We start from the raw sequence: 20,190 nt of genomic DNA on the forward strand, positions 1-20,190 counted from the left end.
TATTTAGTACATTTGCTAACTGGAATATTCCAAATACAACCTCACTAAATATCTGTCCGTCAAAATTTCAGTGGCAGGTCAACTCTAAAAGACAGTTGACACATTAACCAAAGCTTATTTGTGGTGCTATAAAAAGAAAGCCTTATTTAATTACCAGTTCTCTTACAGTGACCAATTTATTCAACAGCCACTGCTTTGAAAAACAAGCTTCTACTAATACCAATATTTAAGATAGAATTTAGAAAGCCAGAGCATTTGCAGAGCTGTTTACCTTACTCATCAATCCGTCTGTATCTTTAGGACCAAAGCCACTCCATGTGAGATTTGGACTTCTCCAAACTTGAAAAGCTATTTTTACGAAAAAAAAAAATAAAATAAAATCAGTGTTTCAAAGAAAGTAAAAAAGCCTCAAAAGGATAAGAGTTCAGCCTCAAAGAATAAGTGCCTTTAAATATGTTAGCGTCACTACTCAATCATTTTAATATCCAAGATAAGCAGTCAAGATGCACATTTTTTAACAGCTTCTCAGAACAGTGGTATCCTTGTGCATTGACTGAGAGCTCCTGAAGTAAGTGGCTGTATTATAAAATAATCCTCAGAATGAATCCAGCTGCCAAGGCAAACACTTTTGAGCTGAAGACATTACCCTGTAAAAAGTATGTTGCCATTCCAAATCAGGGTACTTTATAAAGTTACACCAGCAATATTATGTGTAAAAAAAATTAAGCAATCATTAAATCGATTGATGATTGTACATCAAGTGTGTGTTTATTCTTTCATATGCCAAGTTCTCTGGTTTTTTTATGCTGTCAGCCTCTGCCAAAAGCTACCCCAACACCTCTTGAACAGCAGCACCTACAACTAGTGTCCCAGGACACTATAGAACATGGATTTAGGACAGCCAGCACTGGAAACTGGCTTTAGGGCTCATGTACCTCATCCCTCTGCCTTTCCCTGTGTAGACAGGAAGACAAAATACAAAGTTTGTTACAACAACTGCAGGAGCCAGGGAACGTGGCAAAGTTGAATTAGCAACAAGAATTCCTGTAGAGGGTAAATAATGTCGTACATCCAACAAGTAGTAAATACCACAGTAGGTCTCCTTAGCCTACTCTGACTAAAGACAGGTGTGCTCAGCCTTACAGAATTTTCAGTGCATTTCTGCTGTTAGCGTCACCCCCAGTTATAACAAGGTGCCCTGCTCAAACTCTGTCTCAACAATAGGAAGCTGGAGAGCTGCTTCCCAGCCAGCTCCTGCCTCAGACCCATTTCCTTACCTTATTCTGTGGAGCTTGCCTCTGGCCAGATCACATCTGCACCACAAGCGTGTGCACCTTCTACTTGGTCTGTTCATGAGCAGCACCAACCCACTACTTTAGGGTAACCTGTTGTACACCTCAAATTTGGAAGCAAAGTGTACATGTCACTTACCTGTGGACTGGGAAAGCCTACAGCGAGCAGGACGTCATGGGCAGAGGAGCTGCTCAGAACAAAGTTGCAGTAAAACAAAGCTGTTACACTGGCATGGGCAGTTTGTCAGCACCCAGCCTTTCACAGTTAATTTCACCTACGTTAAGACACAGTAATGCCTAAACCTGCGCAGCAGTACAGACACGTGGTGATAGAGCAGCTCTTGCAGCAACTGCACAAGTTATCACACAGCCATGTTACAAGTGCAGTTCTTGTCTCCAGCATAAACAGCAGCACTGTAACATTCAACCCCGATTTACAGTAGTTAACCTTTGCCCCATCTTTTTAATTGCTGCAACAACTGGACTCAAGTTCTGCCACAGAACTGACCTATTGCTTTCTCACCCAAGAGAATGACTATTATGAAAATGACTAGCAAACTTTCTTCCATGATACTAAGTTGACCTTCATCCTGTTACAGGGGGCAATTTCTACTACAGCAAAATTTACCCATTTTGGAAGGAGAAATTTTTTTTTTTTTTTAATTGTATAGAAAAACAGTGGTTCCCATTAGCTAGTAATTACAGTTTACTAATGTATCCTTAAAAAGCAAAGTTCAAGAAACAAGACTTAGATGTTTTCAATGTCATGGGCTTGAAGTGTTCATTCTTCATTGAAGTGTCCCTTCCAACCCTTATGATTCTATGATTCTTTTCTAGAATGCATTCTGGATAGTTCTATTCCATTGCCAAGGATTTTAAAGCATCCAAGTATTCTACAAGTAATCCCTTGACTTAATGCCATTTAACTTCCATTGTCATATCAAAACTGGTCTTGAGTTTGCAGCATCACCTCCACTGAAAAAAGCATTCAGAATCCCCACATACACACAGTGAGCCTGTGTTTGTGGTACCATGCTGGGGAAGAACCTCAAACCCACTAACCTCCCCAGCACCTCCAGCATTTCAACCAGCTTTTGATAACCAGCCATGTCAGGAAACAAAGAATGCTCAAGCTGATGGCTGGATTCACACACAGCGATTTACAGCTGACCGATGCCTTAAATCCCTTTGAAGCTAAATGCCAAGACATGCTGAGTGTCTCGCCAGTGGAATTGTCAAATCCTTCACTCAGTTCTTATATGGTGTAAGAGTCAAAGTACCACAAGCCTCTTCCAGAAAGGAAAGCTATGACAACATCTAAACAGCCATCCCAAATCAGATATTTGTTAAGAGTTCTTATCTGCAAGGCCAGCATGCCCAAATTAAGTGTTCATTTCATTGCAGTAAATGAAATGTTCACCAGTTTGCCGATTATGCGAGTTAGCCGCCTCCTCCTGGGAAAGCGTTACAAGTTAGTTAGAAATTAACTGGCATTAAAAGCTTTTCATCTCTAGACACCACTTTAGATATGGTCCAAATCAACAGTGATTAAAATAATGACCAGCTGTTTTTACTGTGTAATGGGTGGGAGAAGAGTGTCTCAGTACAGTACTTTCCAAGTATCACCTCCACAACCACCAGTCCCCAGGGCACAGCCACTGGGTGTGCTCCTCACACCTGGGCACTACTCCTACCTGTACAGGCAGCCCTGCACTGCCGAAACGCTGCCCTCAGGTACAGCCAGCAGGCGTCCCTCTTTCTCCACAGGCCCAGCCAGTTCCATTTCCTTGCCCCTGTGCAGTCGGTTCCTTGTTACAAAGTGCGCATCGCACTGCCCTGGTGAAGCCAACCCAGCCAGACAGATCTAACGCTCCCTCGAGCAGGATTCTTTTTTCTTTATGCTACTTCAGCTATTTCACCTTTGAGAGGAAAAAAAACCCAAGAAACCAAACTCTGCATGCTCAAGAGGGATATGGTGTTTGTTACAAGACCATGTGCAATACTTCCTAAGTCACTGAAGACTTGAGCAGCAGCCCAACTTGGAATGAGAAATTAACATTTTCTTACTAATTGACAACAAAAGAGAAAGAATTCTCACTGGCAAAAATCAACCTTCCTAAGGTTATGTGTCTCTAATATTTACTTTTTGAGTAAAAAGCCAAAAGAATGCACCAAAAGACCAGTTACTGCCTGCTCTTTTACAACACTATGGAGGAAATTACTGTAAAACTTGGTAATTCTGAAACCAGAAGAACAAACCCTCAAAAATATTAAGAAAAATATTTCAACATTAGCTTTAATAAACACGTTTTAATAATCTACTACTTTACAGAACAGTTATTTAAAATCTTGGCTTCCACAGAGAAACACTATGAGACTTAAAAGCCAATTTTCCAACACTTAAGACTCCCAACAGCCCAGTTTGTTCAGTCTACCCTGTTATCAACCAAGAAGTTGAGAGTTGTGGTTGTGCCAAAACCAAATATTGTACGTACCACAGTGAACGGCTTTTTTCCACATGGTACTCTGGAACTGATCACCAACCGTCCAGGTCCAACATGGGCAACGTCCGCAGGCAAAGCAACACTGTTCAATTCCTGCGCCCTCCCTACCCAGGGGGTTACTCTCAGGAAGTGCTCACTCTTACACCACATTTCCAGTACAACCTCCAGTGAGGGCTTTCTAACAGTTACACTGCAATCGCTCTGCCATATGAGTGAGTTTCTCCACCAAAATCCAAGGCTTCTACAAACAGGCGCTGGGTGCAGATCCCTGCTCAATAAGCAAGACAACCCATATGAAATGCTGACTGCGTATAAATGCACAGCTTCCTGCTCTCTGTGAAGCACAACACATGACTGCCTGGAATTGCCACTCTTCCCACTACAGACATTAGCCATGAATGCAAATACACCACAAATGAAAAGTCAAGTTGTTCCCTATTCCCAGGAATAATCAGGAAATTTAAACCAAATAAGAAAAAATAGAATTCTATTTATTCAGTTTGCTCCTTGGTTTCAGAGAAGTTAAAATAGGTGTCACTGTAGACACAGCACTTTTTCTAAGAGAGTAAGTCTGCTACAGCCATACAGTTCAGAACTGCATTTTATGCCTGTTCCATTTCAGTAATCCAAGTCAGTCCAAACCTGAACCTCCAAAGGAAAAGGAATCCCTGTTTTGGAGAACGTGACAGTTAAAAAGGCCCCACAACTTGAAAGTTTTGTAAGGGCAGAGCAGGTGTCTTCCCTTCAATCCCACCCGTGGCTGGAGAGGTGGCGCGCTCTGTTCGGATGAAGAGAAGCTGTCAGGAGGCCGAGCCGAGTGCTGTGAGGTGCAGGACCCTGCCTGCCGGGTGAGGTGACGTGCCAGGCCGGTCACTGGAAGGAGGACTCTGTCACTACTTGCACCAACAACAGTTTCAAAAGTCACCTAGATTGAGTCCCTAGAACAATTCACTTTATCAAAAACAAGGCTAAGAAAAAGATTCAGAGGTGAGGCAGAGGAGCAGGGAAGGCGCAGTTACCTAACAGTCATCAGCGGGTGGGGAAGCCTCCCCTATGGGTTCCTCCACGTCCCCCTCTGAAGCCACCCCTCTCACCCCGGAAGTTAGTTCTGTTCCTCTCTCTGCCCCTTTCTCCTCGGCCTGCTGAAGTCCCTCCTCTTCCCCCTCCCCTTGGAGCACCACCACCCCGGTCAGACTTGGACTTGGGTGGTGGTGACTTGGGCCGAAGTCTCTCAATCTCTTCAGTACAGCCAGTCAGGTGGGAATTTGGAGCCGTGAAGTATGAAGAATATGTTTCTGCATTGAAGTTGCTGTTTGTGAGGGTCGGTCCTACAGTCAGCCAACCTGGGGAACAAAACCAGAGTCAACAACAGCCAAGAACAAATACCATGCTTCAAGGCTGTCACTTTTTCCTTGTAAATGATGACTCACAGGGACAGACAATTCCCCACATGTCACCTGCACTGAACAGAATTAAAAGGGCACCTCCAGGAAGGCCAGAATTGTTGAAAAATTAAGATTTTAGTTTCATATTTCTAAGGGCTTCTTTTCTTTAGTCTTTTTTAACACCACATGGCTACAGGAACATTCATGCTGTGGTTTCACAAGACCCCTTTCTACTTGTTCTTACCCCACAACGTTTTCCAGGCCCTCTGGGACCAGATTAAACTAGATCAGTAAATTAATGTGATTTAACAATAACACCATCATCCTCCTCCCCTTTTCAAAAGTCATTTAAACTGGATTTAGGCAATTTTGTTTCTAGAAACCAGTTGTGACAGTGCAGTCAAGAACACAGCAGGGTGGGAGCACCTATCTGAAGACACGATAAACCAACAATTTTGCCGAAGCCCACACAATATTAAAATAGACCTTGAAGAGTTAAATTAACCTGTTTATGCACAAACATTCAGTGGGCACTTCAGCAGCACCAAGTGAATCAAGGCAGGCAGACATAAAACAAATGTGTTCCTTCCTATTCCTTCATATTATGAGCTCAAGTGGACCTTAAGTAGTCTGAGCGTCTCATTTTAAAATGTCAGTGGGAATTTAATTTTCAGTTGTATCATATATTAATGAAGAAAAGAGGAGCGTATGGTTATAAAGGAAAACAACAATAATAAACCCCCAGGATCTGGACTTTAACACTCTTCTCCTTTACTCTGGGAATTTACATAACATTTACCTTCCTTCCTACACATTTCAATAACTTAATTTAAAAAATACAGAATATGAATCAGACTAACAAGACCCTGTGGGACATTAACATTTAAGAATTCACCTACAACAACACTGAAGCAATACCTGTATTGCTGCAAAATCAAACAGCCCCCCTCCACACACAGAGGTAACAAGAATTAAGACTGACATCCTTGGTTAATAAAAACTTGCCCTCCTGAAAAAACTGACCGTTGTCACAGACCTTCCAAACAACACTGTTATGTAACTGACAGGTATTCCCATAAACCAAAAATCTATCATCTCCTTGAGGGCTACTGTCCAGCCTACAATGTAGTTCTGGAAACCTCTTCAGGACACTGATACAGATTTTACAGCAGAGAATTGTGGTACTCTGTTTTGCTTATCATAAAGACACTTCGATTTTCAGAGCTAGTGTGGAGTTTACTTCACTATCAAGTCTAAAAACACAAGCTTAATAGAAAGAAAATATTCAGAATAAGAACTTAAAACCAGAGAAATTATACATTTTGGTATTCCAGTAGAACACTGAATAATATCAACATTTTGAGTGAAAAATAACAGGGAAAATACATGCATAAAAGTCTTGCTATTTACTTCTAAAACCAAATATTTATAAGACAAAAACTTAAGAGGAAGCAGCGTTAACTGGATTTGTGACTTAGGTTATAATTTCTGTTATGTGTGGGAGCGAGTCTAACTGTAGTATCACTTAACAGGATTCTGTCACATGCTCCTGCAACACAGGCTGAGGATTCACCCCAAGACAGACATTCCCACTAAGAAAACATGCATGTGAGATCTTTAGTTCCAGCAAAATTTTCTGTTATTTATTTTGTCATGAGGGACAGCACATTAACTACAGTAAAAGTCACTTTGCCACTGTCACTGTGTCAGAAGAACTGTCAAGTGATACCACAACCCCTGTGTTGCTGAACATCAGGCTGGTTAGTTACCTGAATGGGAGGACAGGAAACCTGGGAAGTGTCTCCATCCAGCGTATTTTCTCACTCCTGACTAGATTTCCACTATGGAGAAGTCACCAAGAAAGCTTATCTGGCTTTCTGTGGTATCATAATCCCACAGTGGGGCAAATGGTGTTACAGAATCACAGTCACTTAAGTTGAAAAAGGCCTTTAAGAAACACACAGTTACTCAGATGGTGCAAGTACTGGCAGAAGAATCATGCATTAGGATTAACCATCATTGTCTCAGCTTCCATCAGAACCTTCCAAGTAGCCCCAGATGATGGAGGAGGGTTATGAAAGTAAATTACAATTTACCTATTTGACAAAAATAAACATAACACTTACCTGGTCGAATTGTACTGTCCCTTCCAAAAAGATGCAGCCGCCGTCGTCCAAGGCAGAAATGCTCAATGATATGGAAAATCTCCACGGGTTTCTCGATGTTGCCGATTTCGGGCTCCTCTGTGATGATGAGGTCGATGTCGACGTTGGCGTGGATGAAGTCGCCGTCCGTACTGCGGCGCACGGTTCCCTTGATGCCCATGAGGCAGTGCTCCTGCACACACAGCACAGAGCAGCGCCCGTCACCGCCCCCACGGGGCACAGGGAAGGGAGCTCTAGGCAGAGCAGCTCCTGCTCTTGTGCAGAGAGAAGCCTGAGGCATGAACTAGAACAGAACAAGCTGGAGCTACCAAAAGAGACTTTTGAAAGCAAAGCAGAGTAGTTTAAGCAATCTGGCTTGATGAACTATGCTATGAAGTGGTAAAACTGAAATGGAGGCTGAGATAAAGATATTTGGACTTCTTCAATTACAACAAAAGTTAAAGCTCTGACTTGGAAAGTACGAGAAACCACCACAAGGAAAGAGAGCATGAAGAGATGGCAGAAGTAAAGGGATAGTTACTAACTATGATTAATATTTGTACCAGCATTCTGATTTTAACTTTATTCATACAAGTTCTCAGTCATTATACAACCAGTCAGTGAAAGTAAGATGTACTTTTATATATTGCACCTTGGTTACAGAAGTAGCCTTCACCCTCAGATTCCTTTCTAGAAGGAATCACTGCACCAAAAAATATAAAACCACTCCCAAACAGTCAGTGCAGTCCCTAGCAGCTCCATCAGCATTAGAAGTGTTCTTTTAACTGTAATAGTCATTGCTCTCCTTCCCTCTAACGCCCTGAAGATAGCTTCAGTGACTAGCATATAGAACCTATGAATGAGGAATCACCATGCTAGGGGATGAAAAAAGGGTTCTACACACTCATTTCAGAGTTCTGTTTCTGGGAATATTCAGCTCAAATGAGCCATTTTCCCCAACATCATAAGACACTGATTCACTAAGTGCCACCAGATGACTCTGAAAGAAGTTACAGACAAGAGCATGTAATCACTTCCAGGTTTTTGGCAAGGGTTTGAAGATTTAGTAAATAAATATGAAAGGCAGAATAGATGACCTATCAAATCTATGCAGTTGATCAACTGCACCCAAGCCACAGGGATTTCTGACCTTAAATGTAACTAAATGAAAAGGCATAATACTGCTAGACAAATTACTCATCAAGCAAAGCCTTGTAAATCTAGTCTTTAAAAGAATTATCCAAAACATTTTATTTTCATAACACACAGAATGCCATTCATGAGTACCTCAGATTCTAGAACAGGTGGCACAGCATAAAGCAACCACCTCGAGAGCTGTCCAAACTTAACAAGAACAGCACTTGCTGTTGGAATTGTTGGTAAAAACATGCACAAGAGACTATTTATTTAGTCACAATAAGCTAGTTCAATTTTCAGTGTTTATCATGACCAGTGACTTCAGCCCAACCTTTGCTCAATAAACACAGAAATTCTCTAATACCAGGAACTATTCTCTGTTAAACAAAGACGTGAGGTCCCCCTGATCTTCCTGTGTTAGTTTTAACCTCTCCCTCACAAGCGAGTTGCACTGTTGCAATACTATCAGCAATAAACATACAGTATTTATACTTACAAATATTTATAAGCAATACAACACACTTTCAAACACACTTCAGATAAATGTAAATGCAAGTCAAAGGAAGATTCCAGATATCTTAAAGAGAAGTTTACACTCCTAAAAATGGCAAATTGGAGACAGAGTTGAGGATGCTTAATATTAACATATAATTAATGTGGAATGAGTCCTGAGGTTGATGACAATTTAAATTTAAATTGTTAAACTGTCAGCCAACTCTCTATTCAGTAAAACTGCCACAATTATATCCACATATAGACAAAGCAATTCTTTATTAATACTAGCAACATTTTTAGAAGTTTTTTATTAACATACATTTGAGTCTCTTAAATCAGACTTTTTATTTTCTCTGCACCTTCTTCAACACACATTTTCCACAACACATTCCTAAGACACTGTTTAATTTAAAGCAGTGTGACTGATACTGTCACTTGTGCATTTACAGCCACCTCCAGAAGTCAGGAGATGCTGACTGAGGAGCCACAGTACCTAACAGCCCTCTATCCATCTGGTTCACACTCTGGGCACATTTTCTTTGAAGTTTCCACTTCCTTCTTGTTCCCTGAGTCTGAAGCCTCATCCACCTGCATTTCAACAAGCAGTGTTGAATGTCAAAAGAAACTTCTATACCTCTCACAGACTGAAGTCAAGGAGACCTAAGTTCAGCATTCATCCTATGAGTATGTCTATTTCCATAATACATGCTTTGCAGAACACAACTCTGAAGCCTTCAAGTCTGCCTTCCTGACAGTGTCACTGACTGCTGTGGAGCACCATGTGTTTGATTAGCGTGAAGAGACAGGGTGGGAACAGAGGAGAAACTGAGTCACATCTTTACCTTGGTTCTTTGGAAAACAGCCTTAGGGTCTAGAGTCTTGGTCTTTCCAGGATTGTTCTTGTTTGTTTTAATCCAACAAATGTCCTCACATCTTCTGTAACCCCATTTGCGTAGACACTAAATATCAGACAGATAAAATAGGTTACTTAAGGTTTTGATATAGTGTGAACTAACCCAAATGCTCATACAGGTACCTCACTTTTCTTAAAGCACAGCTGGAAGAGAAAATTGTCACAGGTGAATGAAACCCAAGTTCACTTGCATGTCTGTGTTATGTTTTGTCATGCTGACCTCACCCAAAAAAAAAAAAAAAAAAAAAGCAAAACAAAACATAACACACTCTGGCTTATGTGCGCATAGTTTTGTATTTGTTATTTTTTTTAAGCAGAAGGGCAATATGTGGACAATTCTAAAACACATACAAAAAAAAAAAAATCACAGACAAGTATCTAACCACAGCACAGATTCACAGTGGAACTCTGCACTCATTCTCACCTAGTGACACAAATTTAATGCAGATCGCTCTGAGCAACATAGTGACCGGCTGCCCTGGGCCTGCCTTCAGTAAAACCTGTAGTCTGGTAGCTGTTCACATCAGTGTAAAATTCTATAAGCAGGAAGATAAAAAAAGCAAAAAACTTTTTTTTTTTTTTTTTAAAAAAACCCCCCCCCCCCCCCCAAAAAAAAAAAAAAAAAAAGAGACAGATGCCTTTTTAACCCTTAACGCCTGTAAGTATAGTCTTGGAAAGTGAGGAACTCATGCATTGAAGACTCAAGCTCATTTGACTTTCCACAACTATGAATATTTCTATGGCCAAAGTCCATCTAACTGAAGTAGCTACTTTAACCAACTTCAGAAGGAAAAAGCCAACAGATGAGTAACTGCACGTTGTCCTTTACCCAAGACCATATTGTTTAAATAGAAAGCACTGCTCAAACAAAGCAAAGAATGTTCCAGCACAGTCCAGCATCCCAACACAAGCAGTGTTGCCCTGGCATACAGATAAACAATGATTGCAACTCCAAGATCTTACAGGGAAGTAGAACTTCACAGAGCTCACTAAGAGTAAACTTACTCGAACTCCCAGGTGTTTCTGAAAATAAAAGGTGCTATGCACACAGCTGTATCTCACTTTATGAAACATTAATATTTCTGGCAGAAAACTATTAAGACTTCTGTGAAAAATAAATGTTGTAAATGCACTACAATAACTAAATGAAAACCTGCTCCTACAGCAACACACACACCAGAAACAAGACAGCAGCAAAGCTTTCTAGACCTATAGAATTATGCTTCCTCACAGCGTGAAATGCTGGGGTTTGAACCCCGAGCCCCGAATTAAGGTTGACGTATGGGTGATTGCCACAGCCCTTCATACAGAGGTGGTGAGTTTGCCTTATAGCTTCCCCCCAGGGTGCGGCCGGCCCTGCAGGGAGAGCCAGAAGGGAAATGAGCCCCAGGGGTCCCGCATTGAGTTGACAAAGGTCAGGTCCCTGCTTGGGGATAAAAGCTGGGACCACTTGCAGGGAGTCAGGAGTGTCTGTCTGTGGAGTGCACTCCACAGAGCTTCCTGGTTCAGGGCAGACCTCCTGACTCTCCCTGGAGCTGGGCCCCAGTCTGCTTAAGACCTTTGCGAACGCGGGCCGATCGGGTGAGAGTCACCATGTGGTCACCTTTCTCTTATGTGTTCAGCTTGCTGGTCTGGCTGTTTCCCATGCCAACTGTGGGCAACCTCGGGTCTCTGTTTGTACCACCTGTAGTGGGCCGAGTCATGTCATTTGTGGGATCGTTGGGGGATGGCGTCAATTATGTACCAGCTGATTGATCTGTTTGTACCCCCAGCGATCATTCATGGAATGTCCTTCTTGTCTACAATACAGTCTGTGTATTGGTTTCTCTTCCTGCTGGCTGTATCATTTTTGTTGGGCCTGGTCATTGGCAGAACACAGTGTGACAGTAACTCAGCTTGAAAACAACAGTACCTATACTGTTCATGTGATACAATTACATTTATTTAACCCACTTAAAATTATTTATCTGCTGCCACAGTAACAAAACATTGCTCAGCGGTTACAGTTAAGAATTCTATACAGAAAAGTCAATGATAAAAATAAACTCTTAAGCCTGTCTCTTATAAATTGAATTAAAACATTATCTTACCACTCGGCCAAGATCCAGACCCTCGCCTGAACCGCACCACAGAAACACAAATGACCTCGGGGCTGCAATCTCTTCAATTTCCAATTTCATAATCTAATAATAACGATAGTAATAAAAGTGTTTCTGAATTAAATATAAACATTCCTCCTGATATAACTGGTGCTTTAGTAAGTGTTGAAGCATGAGTACAGAAACCGTCAGGAAGCATTTTTATTAAAGACATTAGTCTGTACCCCATCCACAGCCATCCTCTTAAAACTCTTTTCCAGAAAAGTTACCTTTATCAGTACGCAAGTAAACTGGTCATCAGCAATGATGAAAAGATCAATAATTCTTTTTAACAGAAATTCTACCTGTACAGAAAATTCTAGAATTAAACTAATACAAGCCACATGATTTCCCCCCACCCCCCAGACCTCTGCCTCATTTTATTCCATTGGTATTAAGAAGATTTAATAACAGAGCAATCATGCTCTGTGTCTTTTCAGCCCTGGAGTTACTTATGTGAAGCTCGTGAAGACACCATAAAAAAACAGCTTAATTCCCATCACTACAAAGGAAAGACATTCGCTCCACTTTCACTTCCAGGAAAAAAGCAGCAAAAATTTATCAGGACCGCAATTCAACAATGACAAATGAGCAACATTCAGCATGAAATAACTTCAGATGGAAAGCATCTGTTACTTATTACAAGTTGAAAAGATTCGGCAGTAACTTGCTGACACATCAAACTTTATTCTGTGCCACTGAGAGAAAAAATAATGCAGTAGATGCCATCCTAAGAAGATAACTCCCATCTAAGATAAGAGGACAACTCCTGCCTCCAACACAGTTTTTCTGTTAGGACAGGATGTTTTTACCCTGGCCAACATTTTTGCCTGATGTAACAGAATGGCTAACACTGAAGCTACCTACTCCTTAACATGTAGCTACCCTAGTCTCTTATCAGAGGCACAAATGCCTTCCTTATCAAATTCATTCCCGAGTTTTATTTTGCTCTCATGATCCTTTAGTTTGACTGACACACTTCTGAAGTTATGCATCTGCAGGTTTTGGCCTAAGGACAAACCAAACCTAGTTTTAAGCAGTACCATCATCGCCCACCAACTGAACACTGAAATAAGTGTAGATACATAGAATAGAGCAAATTTTATCACCCTTTAACATTAGCATTCAGAGGTTTTTTTTATTCAGTGTCTAAGTGAAGGAATTCTCTGGTTCAGTCCTGGAATGACAGGGCAACTTGGCAGCAGGCTTTGTGTCATCAAATTGTTATGCTTGATAACATCCAGCACTTCAGATCCTCCAGCCCCCCACCTTGCTTTTCCAGAGCTGACTTTATTGAACAGGTAAAGATACGGAGTAGAGTTACTTATCAACAGATCTTGAGTGTTTCCCTCTTTACAAGCATCTACAGAAGGAGCTTTGAAATCTTCTCTAACTCAATTCTCTAAACGTTTACTAGAGCACAATAAAACAAAAGCACCAACAGTGATCTCAAAAAAAAAAATCACACCTCACACATTAAGATTTCTCCTTGTTCCTAAAACATACCTTAAAGATATCTTCAAGAGTTTAAAGAAACAAGGCAATGCTTACAACTGATATTCCAAATTTCAACAGCAAAAACCATACAGCAAAGAAAATTCATGGAATTTGAAGGTAGAGAAAAAACCCACTATTACCTGATTTCAGTTTTCAGCTGAGCTCAGGGAGAATAAAAGGGTGTATTTAAAGTCAGTGAACTCCTCAAAAAAAAGTCTTAACACAAACAATGTAGGCATGTATACAACATAAAAGTTTATACAAGATTCTAGACTTTTCATTAACAAAACAAAAACCATAGCCCTTTTTTCCCCCTAAAACACATCTCCAAAACGTTCTGATACCAAATTAAATCCTCAGACTATTTGCTTAAAGATATGTAGAAAATCCTTTCCACAGCAAGAAAGCCACTTACATCATCCCAAGTCCAGCACTTTTCATTGGCAGTAATACCAGTCTCTCGGTAGTATTCTTCCAGCGGTGGTTCCAGGAGAATCACATCAAATTTGGACTTCAGTTCCCTAATATCAAAAGCTTCCAAGTCTGCTTGTAGGTACCTGTTTAAACAAGAGACAACAGACTGCAGCAGTGGTTTGAAAGTTCTCCTCCACACCCCTCCTGCGCAGCCTGAGCAGGCTCTGCTGTGGCACACAGCTCAAACGCATTCAGTCCAGAGGGGATGAGTAACGTGCACCTAACCCAGGCTGCCTGCTGCTGTATCCCATTTATTTTAAAGCAGTCTCTATCTCAAGGAAGTTTTTAGGACTCCAATTCAGCAAGCAGGAAACAGATTCTCATAGAAGGTGTATAACAATCTACCAAACTTTCTGTATATCCATGGACTATACAGGAGAAAACCTCAACATTTAAGAGGAGAACACTCACTGCCTGGCTAACAGATTACTGTTTTGCTTCACATTGGGAAAGTAGTATATCTTTTAAATTGACATTTATTATATGCTAACAAAAAAATTACACTGCCCTCCACATTCAGATGGGTTCAAACTCCCAGGAGTAACATGCCACTTGCTTATTTATACTGCAACAAACATTCAGCAGAAACCTCAGAGGCAATACAAAGTTAACAGGACAAATTGCTTCCAGCTGACCTAAACTTTTTTTGCTCTTCATTTGTGAAGTGACATCTGAGTAATGGATATGAAGGTAATAGTTGAACATTATATAAAAAGAAAAAACTATTACAAGAACAACTAAGGTTACATTAAGAGGCCAATTTTTTAAAGCTTTTCTTGGTATTGTAAACTGTGTGATAACATGAGACTCACAATCATATGATATTCTTTTAGTCTCCAAATTAAAGCCTGCAGCCCAATCAGCTGACAGTTCAATCTTAAAAATCAAAGCTCCAGATACTACAAATAATCACAGACTGGAAAGAAAAATCTAGTTTATATACTGTATTAAACTTCTAGATTGAAGTAACAAAACCAGAATGGTTTTATTCTTCTGAAGTTTCAATTGATTAATTTGCATATACAAATAGAAAATGTAAATTCTGAGCAGGTGCTAAAGCTAGAGATTTGCAAAGCAGACAGCTGACTTCAAACAGACCTGGAGAAGAAAGGCATTTTCCACAGCAACACTTACATGGGAGGAGTGTTAGATTTAGATATCAGCTCATCCTTCAATCTGATGAGCTCTCTAAGTTTTGGGTATTCTTCAAACCTATCTGCTAAGCCTTAAAAGAAGAAAACATGAAGTTAACAACTGAATGGGTCCAAACATTAATACTTAGCCTCATTTGAATTTTTGTTAGAACAAACTGAACTCTTCAAAACAGATTTTTGTTCAGTGCTTCGAAAAGCCCGTTAATTACAGCCCTGACTGAACATACTGTCCTGTGCGCTAATCACCTCTAGAACACGGCAGCCACCAGTTCACAACTCCCTTCATACCAACTGAAGGTGCCAGAATGATTAGCAAGTTATTTTGTTATCCTCCCACCCATAAGTTAATATTATTATGAACATTTGTTTACAGAATACTCTTCTTTAACCTTTGAAGGCTATTTCTAAGGCAGCAACTGGAGCATGGCTCTTACACAGCGTTAGGACTCTGGTGTCAGTCATGAAGATTTGAGTACATGTACATTTATCGGTTTCCTAAACCTGGCTTTACTATGTTAATTTTCAAACATTTTATATGTACACAATACAAAAGGGAGATTTCTAATCAGGTTGTCTGCAGCAAACTAAGGAAAAAAAAATTGAGCAAATTTTTTAATATGCTACACTTCTCTTTTAAAAATGCAGAGACAGTAAGGTAGGCTCAGCACAAGCCCAAAAGGCACCATTCCCCACCTCCTAGGCAGTGTCTGTTCAACTTCAGGAGTTATTTACAAACTTATTAACCATTTCATGTTAATTTAGATTTACAGCTTTAAATGGTCCATGGGGGACAAAACACCCAACCAAATCCATGAACCCTACAACCCTTCACCCCTCTTCTTATTTTAATGCAAAGTTCTGAACTCCCAACCCTAGCATTGCACTGGTAAAATCAAAAGTTCTTAGCATCTAACTTTATCTCTCATTACATGTGCATAAAATACCCAGAAGTTATTTTCTTCTCCTTGAACACAAAACATCTTAAAACCACCAGTGTGTTCTTGTGATTACACTGCTGTGTTGCTGCCAGCCAGTGCAACTCAAATACTCCTGACCAGCAGGAACAGAAGCTAGTTCTCAGCAGCTGTGCAAGAGACACAGAACAACCTTCAATTAAAAAAACTTCAGTTATTTTCAGAAGAACAACAATAGCCACCAAACAAGAACCCCAGAGGTGTCTCTCTCTCAACAGCAGCACCAAAGCACTTTACTGGGGTGTTCTGGAACCATTACTTCCCCAGCCATTTGCAGGGTCATGCCCAGTTACAAAGCAGCACTTATGCAGGGTCTGATCAGCATGCAGAAAACGCACGTTAACCAAGACGGAACTTCACACACCTCATCTCTAATACAGCCTCTGGACTAACTGCTGCTGACATGTTCATTTCCAGACTAACACTTGTATAACCATTGGTCCTGTCCCTTCCCAACTCTTTATGCAGCAAGGTGAAGCACAGATGCTTTTCAGATAAAGACTAACTGAGTCAAGCCAGCCTATTTTTCATACTGAACATCCAGATGTGTTTCACAGCAGCATTCACAAAATAGAGAAGTAGTAAACAAACTGCTTCAATGGACAAAAAAAAAAACCAGTTTGGACTGACAACTATAAATAGGACACACTTGCCCTCCCAATCTCAAATTTGACAAACCACAGAGAACTGCTGCAGGAAACTACAAAGGAAGTATCCTGCTTTTCTCTGAAAACCAAATAACTAACAACCATCCACTGTGGGAAGGAAAGAGGACCAAACCATACCTTAGGTTTAGAAGGATTAAATTCAGGGCTAATAAAGTAAGATTTCAATAACCAGTTCAGTGATGGCTGGATGAAGCTTAAAAAATAATATCCTCTAAACTCAATAACATGTTTTGCCTCCTATTGAGTTGTGTCAGAAGTTACTTAATTTAGGTGGTGTTATGCATATTGCTTGCTTACTTTCAAATAAAACCAAGAGCAAGAAGAGCCGTAGTAAAAATCACCTCCTGATTAAAAATAAAATTGTTCATATGAATTTACATATTGATATGGATGCGCAGAGAGATAAAACTTAGATATAAGCTTATCTACAGTTCCAGGTAAAGGGAATTTAAAAAGGCAAAAATGCTACTGAGTAATACGAGTTTGCATCACACAGTTACTGACTATGACATACCAACATCTCTGATGAAGTTCTGTGGTCTGTGTCCTGTATCCACAAAGTGTTGGCAGTAATCATTGTGTGGATTTAAGCTCTGAGTACCCTGGAAAATGAGAGAAAGTTCAGGGAGAGCAACGGGCAGGTAACTGGACACACGCACACTCTATACCTGCCACACTGACAAATGAGACTTTGCAAGCTACACTAGTCAAGACCACCATTGTGTTTTTAGTTCAATATCAGGCCCACCATTACCGTGGCTCATACTAAGTTGGCCCAGATCTTTAGTCAGATCCATATAAACAGCAGTTACAGTCATATCTTTCACAGGAAAACTTCCATACTTGTGAATTCCAGTCAATTACTTCAGCCTTTATAGCTGTATTTCAAGTATCATCAACTGCAGAAATAGTTTAACACAACTATGCCAGCTTTGACTTGGAATTGCAAAAGCAGCTCACCTTAAGAAAGGTGCTGGAATCTTTGTAAATCTCTTCTTCATAGGGAAGGTTCTCTTCATCTTGCTGCAGCTCTACTTCATCCTTGGAAATAAAGCAGGTTTTACAAGATCATGCTGTTACTCTCCTCATTATGATTCCACTGCTTAAGGAAAGAAGTGGGCTGTCTACAGAGGTCTCCTACCAGAGATCATGAATGGTTCCAGCTCGTTTTGGAGATGGAAAAAAAAAAAATTCCCCCACAGGTCTGCCTCAGTAATGAGGACACTGTTACTGGAAAGGACTCTGAAAAAGTCTGAAACACGCCTTCATTTCTAGACCTTGTCAGTGTACACACAGGGAGAATAGGCTGTTACTATGGCTGCATGTATCCTGTGCTACATGAGCTGTCCAAAAGAACTCTAAAACTTTTAAGTATTTTCCCTATTTTGATCCTTCTTGCTGTTGATATATAAAATAAGCTCTGCAGCCTTTCCAGATTGGAGGTTTGAACCATTCTGAAATACCTGCTGTAAACTCATGAGTCACAGATTACCCCTCTCCACTTCTCAGGTGAACTACCAGAAATAAAGTCTTTTTGTTTGTTTAACCAGACCAAAAAGAGAAAGATTACTATCAGAAACAGCAACAATGTTTGCAATGAAAAGGAAAACAGGGCAGAAAAGCAGCAGCAAGTGTTACTGGGGGAGGAAGCTAAAAGTTTGACTTTTACTTAAAACTATTTATACCATGATAAGCTTATGCCTGTTTCCACTCTTCCATCTATCTCTATATCTTAGGTGGTTTTGTACTTCATACAAAGTTAAACCTCTGGAACTCTGACACCAAACATTGGTGATACCAGACATGCAGGTTCAAACAATTTGGTAAATTCACCTGGGGAAGGGGAAAGGTGGAGCAACAACAACATCTCCCAGCTGGCTGTGAAAAGCCTGGTAGTGGCAGTAGAGTTCCAGTTCCATTACCAGTCACTTCCACATAGAGTAACTCAGCTAACCCTGGGACAACCCTTACCTTTCCACAAAACCAAGAGTATAGAAGTTCTTTAGAACCACAGTTAATTTTCTGACCTTAAAATACACACTGTTCATTTTTGCCAACAACACAACTCTTCCCATGTCTCCCATCAATATGGTTTGCAATGCAGATTTGGGCTCCAGGACACAAGTCAGGCTGCCAGCAGCAAAGCTTGACAAGCAGCCTTGCTGCCTTTTGTTTTCCTATCAGCCTCAGTCTTATTAAGAATCATCACTATAAACTTACACTTACAAAAAAAAAAAAATCCAACTCACAAATGAAACCACAAAAAATTAGGTGTTTTTTTTTTTGCATCAGATGTTCCTAAACAGCTGCAAAGATCAACATACTTCATTGTCCACCTTAAAAACTGTGCTCTCACTTCCCCCATATAATGAAAAAGTCAATATCACTGTTCAGACCTGTAGGGCTTTTGGTGTCATCCACTCCCTTCACTTTCCATTTGGAACACTACAAACTGCCAGAAATCCTCTAGAACTCCTAACTACGTTAGTTTAAAGGTTTCACACCCATGTCCACACGCTCCACTCCTGCAGAGCTGGTGTCGCAGTGACACACGTTGCACCTCCACAGCAACCCACCCTCACCAGCAGTGACAGAGCACACAATTAACTACAGCAGCCGAGGCCTGAGGATACATTCACAGCCACCAAATCTGAAGTCAGGGCAGAACAATTTAAAACCACTTCAAAAGGATTAACTGGTACCATCATGTAGAACCCTACACTGCAAGTTCTGGAGACATATGAGCCATTTTACATTGGAAATATTTAATTTTCCTAACAGAACAGTCAAACTTGCAACATTTGTCTGCAGCACTAACAGTTAGGAGTAATTCTTACTTTTGTCTAAGGAATATAAACCACAACCTAATAGGGCTTGATACCACAAGGGTCTAGATTTTTGTACTAGTTCATATTACAAGACTAAATTTAAACAGGCTCAAAGTACTAAAACAAAGAAGTTAGTAAAATCCCACCTGTATTTAAGTTCTTAGGTCCTTGCCAATAGGGAATTAGCAATGCCTGCAGAAAACAGCTGACGACTCCACTACAGATAGTTTACTTGGGGGTTTCAAGTTTCTTATATCTATTAATCTGCTTGACTGAAGTTTGGTCTCAGATAGTATTATTAAAATATTCTTCTATTTCGTCAGTAACAGCAAGAGCCTGGCCACCTGCAAGCAGTTACAACCCACCTCAGGTTAAGTCTGTAAGATGGTGACTTAAATTAGTTTCCCAAACAAGATTTATAGATTAACACTTTGCATGTTAAAGATAATGTCTATCCATTTACGGATAAGACTTGAAGAATTAGTCTTCAAAAAATATCCTGTCATACACTAACTTTGTTTTAGTAAAACAGAAATTAGATGTGATTACAGGGTGATTTATAAACCTCACCACAAATGTAACACTGC

General features: G+C 40.4%; 1 protein-coding gene across 1 annotated transcript; it reads right to left on the minus strand.

Annotated features, from left to right (window-relative positions):
- Nucleotides 1-4,638: 4,638 nt before the first annotated feature.
- Nucleotides 4,639-17,816, minus strand: METTL14 (methyltransferase like 14; the record flags this gene model as incomplete). The annotated part of the gene is made up of 8 exons (XM_008937512.1): nt 4,639-5,139; nt 7,308-7,518; nt 9,800-9,916; nt 11,961-12,053; nt 13,921-14,062; nt 15,114-15,204; nt 17,290-17,377; nt 17,736-17,816. Coding segments are annotated over 8 exons (1,137 nt in total), but the record flags the coding sequence as incomplete, so codon positions are not given.
- Between the last annotated feature and the right edge of the window lie 2,374 nt (nt 17,817-20,190).

This window comes from Merops nubicus, unplaced genomic scaffold (assembly GCF_000691845.1).
Source record: "Merops nubicus isolate BGI_N331 unplaced genomic scaffold, ASM69184v1 scaffold16843, whole genome shotgun sequence".
In the NCBI taxonomy this organism is placed as follows: Eukaryota; Metazoa; Chordata; class Aves; order Coraciiformes; family Meropidae; genus Merops; species Merops nubicus.